At 41.7% G+C, this 16,279-nt stretch overlaps 1 protein-coding gene across 1 annotated transcript; it reads right to left on the reverse strand.

The window, feature by feature from the left end:
- Positions 1–88: 88 nt before the first annotated feature.
- ppp2r3b (protein phosphatase 2, regulatory subunit B'', beta) lies at positions 89–14,115 on the reverse strand. The gene is made up of 13 exons (XM_010788591.1): positions 13,630–14,115; positions 10,770–10,955; positions 10,315–10,418; positions 9,625–9,727; positions 7,668–7,742; positions 7,467–7,553; positions 6,779–6,935; positions 5,516–5,564; positions 5,303–5,392; positions 4,325–4,500; positions 2,903–3,021; positions 2,709–2,815; positions 89–1,160 (listed from the first exon to the last, which is right to left on the reverse strand). Exons 1-13 carry the CDS (start codon positions 13,759–13,761, stop codon positions 1,028–1,030), a joined length of 1,518 nt encoding a protein of 505 aa, XP_010786893.1. The 5' UTR covers positions 13,762–14,115; the 3' UTR covers positions 89–1,027.
- Positions 14,116–16,279: the final 2,164 nt, after the last annotated feature.

A 16,279-nucleotide genomic window follows, 5' to 3' on the forward strand; every position in this document is an offset into this window, starting at 1 on the left:
CTTTTAATCTAACAGACATGTATATGTATAGAGCATATCAAAAACAGTCTGTACTAGATGCTTCAAATGAAAAAGCACAGTCCATGTATTTACTTTCCCATTAAAAGGCTTTATTATTAATTTAAAGAAAAGCAAAACATTTTAAAATTGGTTCCTTTTGTTCCGTCAAAGTACATACAAATGAAGTACTTGGTAACATAGAAAAAAGTCTCTAAAACAATTTCCCGAATCATTTACAACACAGCAAGCACCGAATAAATATTTACAGGTATTTATAAACTCTTCTCTAATAATTTAATAATAACCCCATCTCACAAATACAGTAAATATATGTCATAATGAGTGCAGACCTGTACAAAATATTGTGTGTGTGTGTGTGTGTTTGGCAGTGTGAACTGTGTGCAACAGGCTTGACGGTGGTTTGTTTGGCAACTCCTCATTTCAACAAACACCCATTCATGAATTTACAGTCTTGTAGAAAAGCTTCCATTATGATCACTGGAATGTAACACTAGCCAATGACTTCAGATGATAATTAGCTCAAATCCCCAATCAACCAATCAGAATGTGATTTAGCTCAAATCCCGAATCAACCAATCAGAATGTGATTCAGCTCATGAATGTTATAACACGATACTGATTTTCAGATGAGATAACACTCGCCCCAGATATTTTTTATACAAAGCATTACACGACTTTTCCTTTGTTCACGTGCAGAGGTCTAAACGTGCCGCTTGTGACACCACAAAGTCAGCTGTGATGACTTCTGTAAGCGAGGCTGGTGAACATATTTAAAACATTCGGTAATTTGAGCAACCACCATCTGCTCTGATCATATTTCCTGTCCAAATGTGTGATACTGCGTCCATTTTTCCAGCACATCTGACCCCACCAGTGCTCTGTTCACTTCCTGTTTATTGAAGTTTGTCCTGAACCTGTGAATCTGTCTTGATAGAGATTCATCCACTGCAGGTTGGGCTGTTTCCTGGAGCGCACGGCACTCAGCAGGTGAGGAAACGCTACAGGATCACTCAAAGTCATCTTCATATTCATATTCGTCCAGGTTGCAGTGTGGACTGGGGATCTGAAAGAAGTGTCTCTTTGTCAGACCCAGCTCAGTGGAGATGTGCTGCCCTAAAGGGCTCAGAGGATTTTCATACCTGAACAGAGACATAGAGGAGAAGATCAGGGATCATCCAGACACAGTCAATGTTCTCAATTATAACACTCAAACTGTTTACATTTGGAAAAGCTCATTTGCTTTCCTGCTGAGAGTTATGAAAAAAGAACTAGCAGCTGCTTACAGGAGCTTAGCAGAAATACTAGATGCCTCTATGCAATATTGTGCCAATATTCATAGTGGCTAACCGTGTAATTACAACCATCCCATTGGCTCATACTATGGTCTTTCTTATGTTAAGCTAATATAACTAGCAGCTTCATTTGAACTATACAAGAGTGGTGTCGATCCTTTCTTCTTACTTTTAGCAAGAAAGTGAATAAGTGTAATTCCTTAAAACAGAGAGGACATTTTGAACTGGAGAGAACAAAGGAGCAACACATGACGGTACGGACAGAGATGGTGAACAGTTCTTCCTCAGAAGTGGAAGTTGAAAAACAGAAACCGTCTGCTTCCAAAACATGCTCTGACACACACACACACACACACACACACACACACACACATAACGACAGAAGAAAAGAGAAGGTTTTTGACCGCAGAATGTTTCTTACTGTAATTGATCATTTGAGAATGTGACTACACACACACACACACACACACCACTGTGCCGTCTGACAGAAGGACCACCTGCTGTCAGCATCAGATTGGACGGGGGGGGGGGATAGGGAGCCAGGAGTGGGTTTAGGACTGGACTCACAGAGAGGAGGGGGGGACAGTGAAGTCTCTGCTGCTGACCTGAGGTCTTACCTGCTCCGGTTAGCTGCCTGTCTTTAGAAGTTGGTGGTGTTCCTAAAACCACACAACATACCTGTCAACAGCCTCATCTACCACTGACTCTCTGAGGGTCTCTGCTGCGGGACACAAGGCCTGACCTCTGACCCTCACTGTCTCACTGTCTCACTGCCAAATAGACCATCTAAAGAAATGTACAATCAATTAAAACTGCATTTCCTGCCATGTGATGTTGAAAGTTCTGCCATAAAATGAGGCTATTTGTGTTCTGCATCTGCTGTGAGCCCTCATAATAACAGTACATATTTGTTATTACAATATGTAACAATATTCAGGGACTCATTTATGAAACTCCTGAAGAAATGTCCTTGGGAATACTTTGTAAAGCCATGACATACATCAAACCATGAACACACTCCTGTTAACCGCAGACAGACAAAAACATCCATCTGCCAGTTTCTAAAAAAGATTCTAAATCCATGCATTAAAGTCAATATGTTATAAGTAATTGACATGTTAAATGAACAATGTTATATATTGTTGTTTATAAATAGGGTTGAAATAATAGTCATTGGTCAAAATTGATTTTCAAAATAAATCTGAACCGTTTCATTACCGCTGTTACCAAGCTGTCTTTTAGGAGAGTCTTGTAAACGGCTTTTATTTTCATGCCGAATTTCAAGTTATAACGAATAGCTTTTATTAGGCGTTATGAGTTGGTGTCAAAGTAAAAGAATTACAAAGAAAATAAAGGACAGTTTTATCGGTTTAATGAATCCAGCCCTGGACTTACGCGTCGTTGCACTGATCGTTGGCGGCCTCTTCGGCCACCAGGATGTCGTACTCCTCCGCAGCGTACTTCTCCCAGTCGGAGAACTCCTGGCTCTCTGTCTCCATCTCCTGAAAAAACACCACAAGAAACGTGATCCCCTCGACCGCTGACAGAAGAACAAGTTGTTTCCGTCTCACATCGTCTGACAGCCTTACCCTGATCACGGAGAACGGGTCCTTCTGCTCGTGGTCCAGGTACTTCTCGATGTTGAAGAACGTGTCGAAGAAGATGTGGGACAACTTGCACCTCTTCAGGTCCCGCAGAGTGATCTTACCTGGACGGGATAAAAAGATCACTTTAGACGAGGCAGAGGATTGTAAAAGTATTTAGGATGCCTCAGTACAAGGTTTTAGTCTGACTTTGCCATTCACTCTTCAAAATGTGCCTGAGAGTTATACAGAAGTGTGTCAGGGGTTATGAGTGGGATCTCTTGTCTACTGATGAAACCACAAAACAGCTGGGCCACATTACTTCAAGCTAAAACTGTTGCCAATATTTTCTTTTATTTCCATTAATTTGTCATTCCAATTACCTGCGGTCTCTAAAATGTTAAATAATAAATAAATGTGTGTGACAAGTTGTAAGAGTTTACTGTCAAGTTGTAAAATTGTTTATACAATACACATCCTATTTCTTAAAGATGTAAAAACAGAAAGGAAGCAGCTTTTCAGATTTGAAAACCTTAAAATGTTTGGATTCAATGATATAAAAACAACCTACTGTGTAATCAAACATTTTTTATCTGGATGAACTGAACATGTTGTTAGCCAGCCTAACCTCTCATGCAGCTGTTTAAAAGGCTTTAAGATTTCAATGTAACTTCCTCAGCGAGCCCTGCCTGATGTTTGGAGGCTGATGCTAGCTCATACTAATTCAAAAGGCGATTGATTCTTAAATTAAACTTTCAACCCAAAATATATATTCTATGTCATGCCTGAAATGAATGGCCGTGATTTGAATATCTTTGGAGCCCTCAAAAAAGCCCCTGTATCTGCTTCTGAAAGTTCTGTATTTCCTGACAGTGGCATTTTAGACTGGGTTGTTTATGAAAACTCCTCTAGACTCATCTGATCTGCTGTTGACTGGTCATCAGTGTAATGTCTCTATCTATGTAATGTAATCTACAACTAATATAACTGTACGCCTGTACTGAAGAGCAGAGATCTTCTAAAGAATACCACGTTTAATGAGACATTTTAACAGACTTTAAAACTCTTAAAACGTTTCTGTCGGGAGGAGGCATAACTGTGGAGGGAAATACCATCCTCAAAAATAAGTTGTTGCGTCTCGTATTACCTGCTATAACACACAGTTGCAGTAGCAGCAGGTCGAGTAAGGGGCATATTCCAGCTATGGCTATCAATACTAAACATGCATACCTCACCGGGGACTAGTGTCTTCTGAGCTAAGTGCTGTCGGGCATTTGTTGACAGTGTGGATGACTCCGACAGCTGGCATCAGTCTCATCTGTTTCCCTCCCTCAGCTCAGGATCAATGTGTGCGTGCGTCTGCCTCTCTCCCCGCTGTCTGACTTTCAGTGTGTGTGAACTTGGGTATGAACGTGAAAAAGGTCTGACCTTCCACTTCCGGCTTGACGAGGTCCAGCATTTGGCAGAGGCAGTCCTCGAAGGGGAGGGGCTCGATGGCCATGGTCTCCAGCTTCTGGCACTGATCCTCGTAGAAGTACTCCAGCTCGTACATGCTGAGCACCCCGTCGCCGTCCAGGTCCATACAGCGGAACCAGTACTCTATACTGAGAGGGGGGGAGGGGTAAAGAAGCAGAAAGGTGCATGTAAGAAAAGACAGAAAGGTTTTAAAGAAACAAGAGATGCAATCAGTGTGGGTGTGAGTCTTCATGAGGGGTATGTTCAGAAACAAAACCAAAAATAGGCAGTGAAAAATATTGTCGTTAATTAAAACTTAATAAAAATGATTTCCTATAAGAAAAACATAACTGGAATGATATCAACCTGGTTCATTTTTTTTATAATTGACCCAATTGATTTAAGATTCAGTTATTTAGCAATTATGTATATCAATAACAGACAGGTGCCTTTTTGGGGCGAAAAAAGGTGGAACCTTAATCCCTAGAACAGTGTTCCTCAAGATCAACAAAAAATGGCTACGTACACTCACTAGTTATTTTCAGCATATTCAGACAGATGACTGTTTTGATGACACTTGTTGAATGTATAATGTTTAATGCCTGATAAATAATGTCTATGTCGAGTCTAGTACAATTAAAAAAACAAGGACATCATTGAAGTATTGGAGATCAAATGCCATTTAATAATTTAAACCAACTGGGCTCATTTTCCTGTGGGAGAAAATCTAAAAGATGCAAACATTATGACTATTCCTATAATAGATGTTTAAGCATGTGTTTTCTATGTATATTTAATGACATACATGTGTGTCATTAATCCTGGCCATAACAAAAACAACACCTACTGTAAAACTAAATCTTACAGAATCTCAGCCAGAATTTGGAATCTCAGAAAATGAAATGAAAGCAAATTCTAAATTCTAAACTTGTACAGCCTTGGTCTACACACCTGGTGTCGGTCTTCTTGTCCTCCTCAGAGATAAGGAACCAGACAAAATCAGCGTAACTCAGCCGCCCCTCCTTGTACACCTTTCTGTCTCTGAAGGAAATAAAAACAAACTGTTACCAATGAAACCTAAAGAGAGTTGTTTCAAAATGTTTAATGATTTGCTCACAACTCTTGATTGGCATTCTTTAAACTCCCATTCAAATCTCCATGTACCTTGTGACTGTCCCTGAGAATATCCTCTCAATCATCTTCTGGGAAAGGGCTGGAAAAACACAGCAAAGAGATCATTTAAAACCCAGACTGTTGGAAATAAAAACCTTTCACTCACAGCGCTCTCAGTTAATGTACATCTTATTCACAACACATGTCATCCATTCTCACAGACTGTAAATCCAGAGTGGCTAGTCTAAGCTCTTATTTTTTTTTTATCTTGACAACTCTATAAATCCTCTGGTCATCGTTTGGCCATGGAGTCGTAGAAATTGTTCCAGACATGGCGTCATTCGAGTCAGAGTATAAATGCTGTTCTCTTATTGATCTTGTGTCTCATTTCCCCTGCCTCACTCACAGACCATCAACTAAGAACATGTGGTGTGGAGTGTGTGTGTGTGGTGTGTGTGTGTGTGTGTGTGTGTGGGTGGAGAAGCACCAAAGAGAAGTCTATTTCTCACAGTGTGTGTGTGTGTGTGTGTGTGTGTGTGTGTGTGTGTGTGTGTGTGTGTGTGTGTGTGTGTGTGTGTGTGTGTGTGTGGGTGGAGAAGCACCAAAGAGAAGTCTATTTCTCACAGTGTGTGTTTGTGTGTGAGCAGTAGACCCAGACAATAACACTAATGCTTTTTATTTGTACATGAAAGTTTAACCTTCTGACAGTGCCAACAAATGCATGGAAAGTGAGAGAAAAGCTGTGTTCTGACAAGGTCTCAGCACCTTTGTTGTTTGAACTGTGTGGGAGTACAGACATACAGTTTATCTGAAACCAACTGAGACTAGGCTGCCGCGTCTTCTTAAAGGTCCCCTATTTTGCAAAATCCACTTGTTCATGCCTTTTATACATAAATATGTGTCTCTTCTGTGTAAAGAGATTCTGAAAGTCTCAGGAAAAAAGATTCGCTCACTTTTTGTCCTGATCCATTTATATAAAAACCTGTCTGATCAGATTTGGCTACTTTGTGATGTCACAATGTTTTTTTTGGCTTGTGCAACCATAAGCCAATCACCAGCCAAGGTAACACCTTATCACCTGAATCTCCTCCTAGAGCACCATTGTGTTCTTTTTAACCAATCACCTCGCAGAGCTATAAGGGGAGGGGCAGTTCATTTGCATTTAAAGCTACAGACACAGAATCAGCACTTTTGAAACAGGGCTGAAACAGAGGGGTTTATGGGATGCTACAATGCACGATCTGTTTGGTGTGTTGAGACCTATACTATATTGTTTAAAGAGAGTAGAATAGGAGCCTTTAAAGAGAGGTGAACCTTGGTCATTGTGCTGGGCCAGGTCTTTCTGGTCTATGTAGAGGTCGTGGTCGGTGTCCAACTCCCAGAACTTGCAGTAGATAACGTAGAAATGTTCATAAGAGAAGAAGTCTGTCAGCTGGTTCACGTCGTCCTCCTGCTCCAGCAGCGCCAGATTCTGGGACAAACGAAAAGTCAACGTTTCAATGATAGGTTTTTGTTTTATAGATGGTCAATATACCGGTACAATTTACCAATGTGTCTATTGTAAATATCCATTATAGTTTACAGACAGGCTGCGTTGTTCATTTATTACCTTCTACACGTGGGGTAATCACACACGCAAAGTAGTTTTCAGGTGCAACTAGAAAGACAGCCTTAGTTTTACCGAAAATAAATTGGTTTAAATAATAAATAAAAACAAGAACAGATTAGGCTACCATTTTGGTGAGAATATTGTTATCATACCAGATATACAAAATCAAAAATAATTGTTCTATAATAAAACGTACATAATTACCACAATGAAAACGTGTGAATTTGAAGATAACTGTTTTTATCAATAACTTGAATGCTACCTTTACACCTTTTTTATTTAATCATGGTTTAAAAATAAATATTATTAAATATGTTTTGGGTCAAACAGACATACAAAAAGAGGATTTTAGTACCAGAGAGAAAACATTAGTTTGGTTTTGTAGTCTTGTACCTGAAGTAAGTTACTTTTCCTGAGCTCACAGCATGTTATTTTTCCGGTCCATGAACGATTCACATTGTAGAATATCCTCTGAATCACCTGAAAAACCGTTGACTGTGTTAACAACTCAATATTTCACCATAAAAAACATTCTGAGGCATTTTTGCAATCTTACAATAATAATGTGCTGTTATTCGAGTTGTGTTAGCATACCGTTGTGATGTATCGTGAGTGAAAGTCCGGTGCCTCCTTCAGAAAGGCCAGGCCTGCGTGTGTGTTCACCACATCCTGAAAACCATAGAGTAAAGTCAGCTCTCTCTGTCTGTCCTGCACGTCTGACTCATCTCCATAACAAACCCCTCTAGACTAACACACCGTGTGCAAAAGAACAAATCAATGACATGCTGTGCTTACAACAGAAACAAATACACAAGTTCAGTCCAAATCTGCAGTTACTTTCAGAAACGGGTCAAATGGCAAACCACATGTGTCTTTCTTTTGTGTTGCTCAGAACACATGACATTCAGAATTTTAAATGCCTGCTTCTTCAAACATTCAAAGTTGTCAGTGTCCATCTACATCACTCAGCGCATATGCTTTATACATTTTGCCACGTAAAGAAAAAGCTGCAGGCCTTGTAGGAAGAGGTCATCACATTTAAATAACTATTTGAAGTCAGAAAACACCGGGTCAACCGCTTTTGGGATGTGCTTAAGTCTTTTGGCTCTGACAGCAAACCGATGAGTAGGCCAAAGAAAAGCGTTCTCTGGAGACTGCTCTTCACCTTCCTCATGCCATAAAGTCACAGGGGGTGTGCTGCATTTCAAATAAACTGTAGCTATATTTTTTTCCCATGAAACTCCCCCACGTCTTTTTTTTTTATTCTACCCCCCTTCCATTTACTCTGCTGGGGGAAAGAATTCTTGACATAAATGCGAAGGCGGCAATGAAATTAAAAGGCCTTATTTCAGGGCAGCCGTCGTGCCTCTTTGACTCTTAGTGTGAGAAATTAAATCATAGAGAAACACATAAATCACAGCGCACAGGAAACAGTCAAATCTACTCCACTGCAATCCGCCTTTCATTCATCAAAACAGTCACAGGCCATTCGCCGGGCGGAGGGTTACAAATTAAACGGCGTGTGCCACAAGGCATCTCTGCTGGTATGCTAACGGCTGTTCAGTCAGCCCCCCCCCCCCCTGCCAGCATGAAAATGAATCAGGTGTCGGGTGGGGCTGGTGTGGAGCACCAACAGCTTGTCAGGGGGAATGAGAAGACAAACAGCCAGCACAGCAGGTTCACATGGTAAGGCCGACCAACAGTCAATTAGACTATTCTTAGAAATACATTTGATAAATCTATGTCATTTCTAGGATTTTTTTTGTTGCTTTAATTTGTTTTACAGGTCACCTATTATGCAAAATGCACTTTTTCATGTCTGTTATACATAAACATGTGTCCCCTCTGTGTAAAGAGATTCTGAAAGTTTCAGGAAAAAAGACTTAATCTCTTTTTGTCCTGATCCATTTATATAAAAACCTGTCTGAAAATGAGCTGATCAGATTTTGTCCACTTTATGATGTCATAACAATTTTTTGGCTTATGCAACCATTAGCCAAGGTAACCCCCCCCACCCACACACACACCTTATCACCTGAATCTCCTCCTAGAGCACCATTGTGTTCTTTTAACCAAATGTCTCTCAGAGGGGCGTGGGGAGGGGCTCCTTATTTTCATCTAAAGTAACAGACAGAGAATCAGCACTTTTGAAACAGGGCTGAAACAGAGGGGATTATGGGTAATGCTGCAATGATCTGTTTGGTGTTTGGAGCCAAACACTTCAGAGACATGTTTGGTACATATCTGAGACCTATAATATATGGATGGAAAACAGTATAATAGGGGACCTTTTAAATAAGAACCATGTCCATCCCTCTTTGGTTCTTTTCTGCTGAGCTTGAATCCTACACTGATGGGGTCTTCTTTCAGTATCTCCCCCTCCACTGACCTACAGTAGCTTCCCTGAATTAGTTATCCGCCGCATGAAAAAGCACTACTTCATCAGGACAGGTCTGAAATGAAGTCCAGTTCCCACCACCCACGCAAATCCAGTTATGCCACCCAGCACTGCCAAGTCCAGCCCTCCACCTGGGTGAGCTCCCGCCAGTACCTGCAGGAATGGAATAAAGTCGTCTTGTTCCAGGTAATTACAGCAAGGCTTGGCCAAGAGGTGCACAAATTTAGTAGCGTCGTCGTGACAGGTCTGCAGAGTCCTGGAGGAGAAAAGAGAGAACAGATGGTTGCAAGGCTACTCCCCTCTTTCACTCTTATGTTCGCTCTATTCTTTTTTATCATTCTTTCAAGAGCACATGATTGAAATGTTTCCCCCCAAAAGTGCTAGCGCAGGTATAATACATTCTGAAATTAGGATTCTGAATCGCTGCCTGGTGATTATAAGCGTCAAGTGTTGCCTGTGGCCTCTCATCTAAGAATGGCTCAGTCATGAGCTCAAGTCAAAGGCCAGGTCTATCAGCCCTCTAGGCTCGCATATTACTACAAGAGCACGCCTATTGCACACAACAGCATTCAACTAAGAGCACAGATGCCATTACAAAAGCCCTATGGTACCCTTTACAATTTCACACAGAAAGACACTGAATAGATGTTTTCATTTTTCATTTTGTTTACGAGGCCTTTGTAATCAATGATATCTGTTTAGAAATGAAAGTAGATGTCAGAGAGCTGCATGACCACGTCTGTCATTTCAGTGAGCGGTCATCTTTGTTTCGAGGAGATTGTACGAGCTGTTTGGCTGGGAGTACCAGTGGTCCAGTGAGAATAAGAAGAGCCATTGTCTTACTTTCTCCACATAGCCACGAACTTGTGAACGGACACGAAGCCGGTCCTGTCGCCTCCAGCCAAGCAGAACAATGGCATTTTCCAGTAGAAAGGACACTCACAGGCCTGGGGAGACAAGTAAGCAGATCAGATACAGTGTGTGGAGTGGCTATAGAGAGGAGAGATGGGAAAAACACTGCATTTCCTTTACACATGTGGTTTTAATGCGGAATAGAACAGCACAATGACTCTGTAGGGTGGGCTGGCGGTAGTGTTGCAGCACTTAAAGACCCTCAGGAAACCTAGCTGTCATTTATCTCTTCACTCAGGTTCCCCTCAGGGCCATTGCTCACATTCCTCAGGGAGACATGGATAATATTTTCGGAAGAGGTTTGAAAATCAGCAAACATTTGTAAATGGCACTAATGGAAATCATTTCCTGGGTGGCAGCTTCACCTCAATGCTTCACATTCTCACCTTGGCGACCTGCCCCATGTCCTCAATGGTGGCCCTTTCATTTGGGAATTGGGAAAATGTTTTCTCAATTTTGGTAATGAGGGTGTCGATGTTGATGTTGGCTTGCGGCCGTCCCTTTGGGAAGTAAAACTTTGGAATGCTTTCACTCAGCGCTGTGGGGACGGGCTTCTCCGTCCTCACCTGGGCCTGAGACAAACACACAGGGAAAAAATACGATTAGCAACTGATGCTAGCACAGGCTAACTGCTCTCAGATCAAGCATTCCAGCATGTGCTAAGGCTCACCTTGATGAAACCTTTACACTGCCAGCACTAACACACCTCTCATCAGCCCCATCAGGGAAGAGCAGCTAGTGGTTATAGTAATGAACCATTTATCTGTAATACATGCCTGCGTTAGACTAAACCCTTTAAAAGATTGTAACTCAATAATACATTTTAAATTAAGAAGTGACACTAATAAGTGTTAAACGGCTTGACTGATAATAGACTGAAGCGTAAACCCCTTGGTTGACAATAATTGAAGAGAGTCAGGTATTTGAATCCTCTATATACACCCCCACATAATTCTAGATACGGCTGAGGACTTGATCTATAAATAACATCTAAATGTGTTAATCTAATGACAGATGTACCGTTCCATTTTCATTTGATATGCACAAGCTGACCCTTCTTAGTTGAGTCAACTAATTCAGCTTTTGTTTTGGTGTCTTAGTTGAAGTTGACCGTTAGTCACCGGTCATCACTACAAGGTGATCACATCTGTGGCATCGCAATAACGTTTAATTAAGAAGTATATTTTGGTCATCAAAATAGATTCTTTTGAACAAAAGGGTATCTCTATAAAACAAAATAAGTTAACACAAGGCAACCACATATTTTGAGTTACTCATGTTTCAACATGTTATTGACAGTTGCTTGAATTTTATTTATAATTTGTGTAAATCTATTCAGAACTGATGTGCTTTAAAAATAGTGACTGGATGTCTAATAAGTATAATATTATTTTTATTTAATGGACAGTCCTGATAAATAACTAGATGCAATGCAATGGCATGATGTGTACACTTTGGCTGGGTTTACACAGAGTTCTTGATTAAAGGCAAACAGAGGTTTTAATGCCAGCTCTGGAGATAGAAGCAGGGCTGCCATGTTATAAGTGTGTGTGTGTGTGTGTGTGTGTGTGTGTGTGTGTGTGTGTGTGTGTGTGTGTGTGTGTGTGTGTGTGTGTGTGTGGACTGTAGAGGTACAGTAACAAATCTTTAAAACCTTCAAATATGTCAGAGCTTGGAACCATCTGTGTGTGCCTCTTCTGCCAGGGACCCAAATGATAGATCTGTGAGAGGCTTTAGCAGAATATGCTATTGAGCTGTACAATCATGCTGGAAACCAGTCTATCCTTGTATGTCTAATGGGAATGACATAATGCAAGCTCTTTATGTGATGATCATTTTGTTTCAAACCAGTATGATTTACTGCACCAACTGAGATACTGTGAAGAGATCACATCCATTGATACAAAAAAGTTTAATGGCAGTCTTTTAAATCTGGTTTATCATCATTCTTTTTCTGACAATTTTTTTGATAAATTCTGTTTTCTTATCACTGAGGCTTGGCCATTGGCCCGCTAGCTTGTTGGCTGTTTTATCTGCATACTTTAACCTGTGAGATTAAAACGTTTATTTTTATATACATTTTCCAAAATTAGGTTTGGCGACCCCCACTGCGGGCCCTGCCTCCCGTGTTGGGACCCACTGCTGTAGAGGGCATTCACCAGTGAGGGTACACCTATAAAAAGCCAGGATGCATTTGGTCCAAAGTGTGTTATGTGCACATATTAGCCACTTACTAAAAACAGCTTGAGCAGAGAATGCTTCACTCTCATCATCTCGTACCCAAAGACCTTACATGAGTCAGGAATTTGCTACCTGGCCTCCATGACCTTTCATTATCACATGACAGACCCACGCAGGCTAAGAGACAACACAAATTATCATCTTGTTTTTCTCTGACATGTTCTACCACTCGTTCTCAACTCTGGCTAGAAATGGACAAAGCCCAAAACGCCATCATTAAAGCCTTAGAACTATAGAGCAGAACATAAGAGGGCTAAATCTATCCATATCCGTTTTCTACATGATATACATGTCAATACTGATCTAAATAGTTTTGCTGTGTTCTGCCAGCTGTAATCTGCTCATTTCCATCGGATAAACGATAAATGCGGCTGATCCTCGTCTCTGTCCTGTGTGTTGGCGTCAGCCATGGCTATAAAAGGACATAAACATCTCCCGTGGCCCTGCCCAGCAGCGTCCCCTCTATCTCTCTCTCGCTCCATGCTAACCACTAGCAGAGCTCTTGAGCACATCCGCTAAGCCCCATGACATTTTGCACATTCACAATGATGTGGTCTGTAAGAGGAGAGTAAAGCAGCTGAGCACAACATACCACACAAGATGAAAACATCATCTAATAACCATAGCTTACATCATTCACTTTTTAAAATGCCCCCCACAACTTATCATAAATATAAAAATCACATTGTCATATGACATAGCAGTGTGTGGAAGCTATTTGAATAATGCTGCCTGGAGAAAGGGATACAAATGATTTGTCCTCACTTGTCCGAGGTGTGCTGCTGGTTCCAACAACACATATAGTTCCACTTTGCAAAGAATAATAGCCAACAGTGAGGAATAGGCACAATGACAGCGGCATGTTGAATAGCACATTTCCACAAAGGCCAGCTGAATACCAAAACATCAAACCCACAAATTCTACTCCACATTTAAAGACCTGCCCACTGGCTGACAGGCCAGAGGAGCCTGTGTGGGCGAGGGTACACTCATACAAACACCTGCCTGTCCTTGTTGGAAGGCTCTGAGCCTCTTCTTGAATCGAGAGGGCAGAACAAAGTCACAGCCGCGTGCCAGAAGGGCCAACTCCTTCCTCAGGTCAGGATCCTGACGCAGAGAGAGCTCCCTCATCCTCATCCTCGCTCCGGACAGGATGGGGAAGACATACACAAACACAAGAGTGAATCCGGCGGTATCCTCTTGACTGTGTACAAATCACTCTGTGAGCAAAAGGCCGTGGCCGCAGTGGAAGTCCTCTGTGTCCCTGTGATTGTCCTCTGTCAGAGTGAGAGCCTCTTAATGCAAGGGAGCAGCTGCTACTGTGACTCTCTCTCCCATTCCAGATCTGGTCGCACAATCTCAGCTCTGCCTGCCTGCCGCTCTGTCCCAGCCTCTACATAACATGCACATACGCGCGCACACACACATACACTGTGCGGGGGTCAGGGAGCCCTTGCCTCAAAGCCGGTGGGGCGATAAGAAGCGACAGGGTGTTTGTGTGTGGGAGTCACTTACTGTACGTGTGGGATGGGAGGGGTGTGTGCAATGGATCTGCCCTTTCCAGTTTGCATACCTCTGTGCTCAAGGAAGGTTATGTAAAGAGACAGACCTGTTGTTGCAGCTTGCAGCACCCTCTGAAGCCAATTAAAGGATGCACCTCAATACCAGGATGACTCACCACTCATAACTACGCACCACAACCAAATACTGCAGAGAAACTTTGATTGTGCTCCGAGGCCTTCAAACCGAACCCCCCTTACTTTGGGCAATCCGTACAGACACTAATTGGGACATTTTAAATACAAACCTAGAGAAGATAATGCGCCTATATCTGTCACTAAATCTGCCTGAAAGAATACATCACAGAACAACGGGCATACAAAATAAACTCAACGTGACTTTGGCGAAGCGACAACACATCCAAGGTATGACTGTTTGCTTAGGAATAGATAACAAGAGGTCATGTCACCAGATGACACATAAACAACTTTAAGAGTTACATATATTCAAGTATTCTGTATCGAATCTATGGTGGTCTTTGTTTTGCCTTCTTCTTGCAAGCTTGGGCTGCCAGCCATTCCCCATCTTATTATAGTTGATGGGCAATGTAGGGGGGGAGGACACATGTCAAATTCAAAGAATGATGACCGAACCAGTCTGCGCCTATTAAAAGCACCAGCAAGCACTGTTTGGGCAATTCAAGAAACTAGATCTGGAAAACAAGAGTGTATCTTTACTTTACTTACAAAAATATCCGCTTCCGGTTGCCGCCCTGGAGTGATGGCAATTACATCAATTCCCCACGATATGCTGATCTAACAGCTCTAGGGTTGCCTTCACTGCACTGACTGTTCACAGGGAAAGCCCTACACCTACTTGTATACGGTGCTGTTAATGTTAATGAAACAGAAAAGGTACAGTGATGTGCTGTGCAAATCAGTGGGCTACGTAAATAAACGTTATTGTTATTGTTGTTTTACAAAGAAAGGGAAAGCACACCCACATTATTTTTAGATGACAGGATCAAAAAGTCCACAGTTTTCCACTAGTTTCTGCTCAAACCCAGTTCCTGTTATCGTCCACACACACAGGACACTGCACATGCTTGATAAGCTGTTTGTGTGCTGGCTTTTTCACACTGGCGGCTTTTTGTTCTTGCTCGTCAATGCAAAGCAAATATGGAAAAGAGAGCCCAGAGGCCAAAATAAAACCTGGTAAATCACATGAAACTGTCAACTCGCATGCAATTCTGTCCTGTCCAATTTTGCGTTTGAAGCAAGGTAAAAGAAGTGTGTTTCACAAACAGAGGTTTCACAACACAGCAGGGATAATGATGTGTTGGTTTACATATGAAGCAACAGCCCCCTTGGTGTTTTAAAATCACAAGGCACACTTTCAGTAGCAGTGTGAACTGAGTCAACAACACACACACAACAACACAAACATGTTCTCAATATAAGCTTTCTTCGGTATGGTATAATGTGGCTTTTCAATAAGCAGAATGCTAACAAGCTCCAGCAAGCATCTTCCCTAACCAAATCAATATAGGGCCTACACAGAAAGCTTGTCCAAAAAACGTTAGCCTCAGAAGAAGCTACCAGTCGACTTAAGGCTGTTAATGCTGCTAAAGTACCATGTCCTCGCTCTAATGGGTCACTGTGACAAACAGAAAAACACGAGAACTCAGACTGACCCCACAACATGTCTAGTCTGTAAACTATTTAATCTGCATAACATATGAGATTATGAAACACACTGTCTGCAGTTAGTGACTACTGGCAGGTCTAGATGTTGAAACTCCCAGCAGTCAGTTGACTAGGCACATGTTGTTGACTTTTGTATTTTAGTTGAGCTTCAATTATAATGGCATTCAGCACAGTTGTTTTAAATCTTTGATATTCAAGATATAACATGTATTGCAGATAGCAAACCGGAGAGAAATATTACAGGAGGGTGGGGCAAACCAATGAAACGGTCTCAGAGGGCTTTCCCAAACTGTCAATACAAGCATACACAGTGATCCACAAATATTAAGTTCAGTTGGTTTGAGTATCTGCCTTCACACGGAGGTGACTCATATGTTTTCATGACACTGAGCCACAACTGGTTCCCAGCCAGTTATAGAGCCGATGCTGCGGTGAAATCCAGAACGCTC

The sequence above is a fragment of the Notothenia coriiceps genome, unplaced genomic scaffold, assembly GCF_000735185.1.
Source record: "Notothenia coriiceps isolate Sejong01 unplaced genomic scaffold, NC01 NC01_scaffold00031885, whole genome shotgun sequence".
NCBI classification, from domain to species: Eukaryota; Metazoa; Chordata; class Actinopteri; order Perciformes; family Nototheniidae; genus Notothenia; species Notothenia coriiceps.

What these genes read in the sequence shown, in the direction of transcription:
- ppp2r3b (XM_010788591.1), bottom strand. Translation starts at nt 13,761, where the DNA reads ATGAGGATGAGGGAGCTCTCTCTGCGTCAGGATCCTGACCTGAGGAAG. An exon ending in GACAAGAAGACCGACACCAG is followed by an intron (nt 4,501 to 5,302) that starts GTGTGTAGACCA and finishes CCCCCCTCTCAG; the next exon opens with TATAGAGTACTGGTTCCGCT. An exon ending in CGTCAAGCCGGAAGTGGAAG is followed by an intron (nt 3,022 to 4,324) that starts GTCAGACCTTTT and finishes TATCCCGTCCAG; the next exon opens with GTAAGATCACTCTGCGGGAC.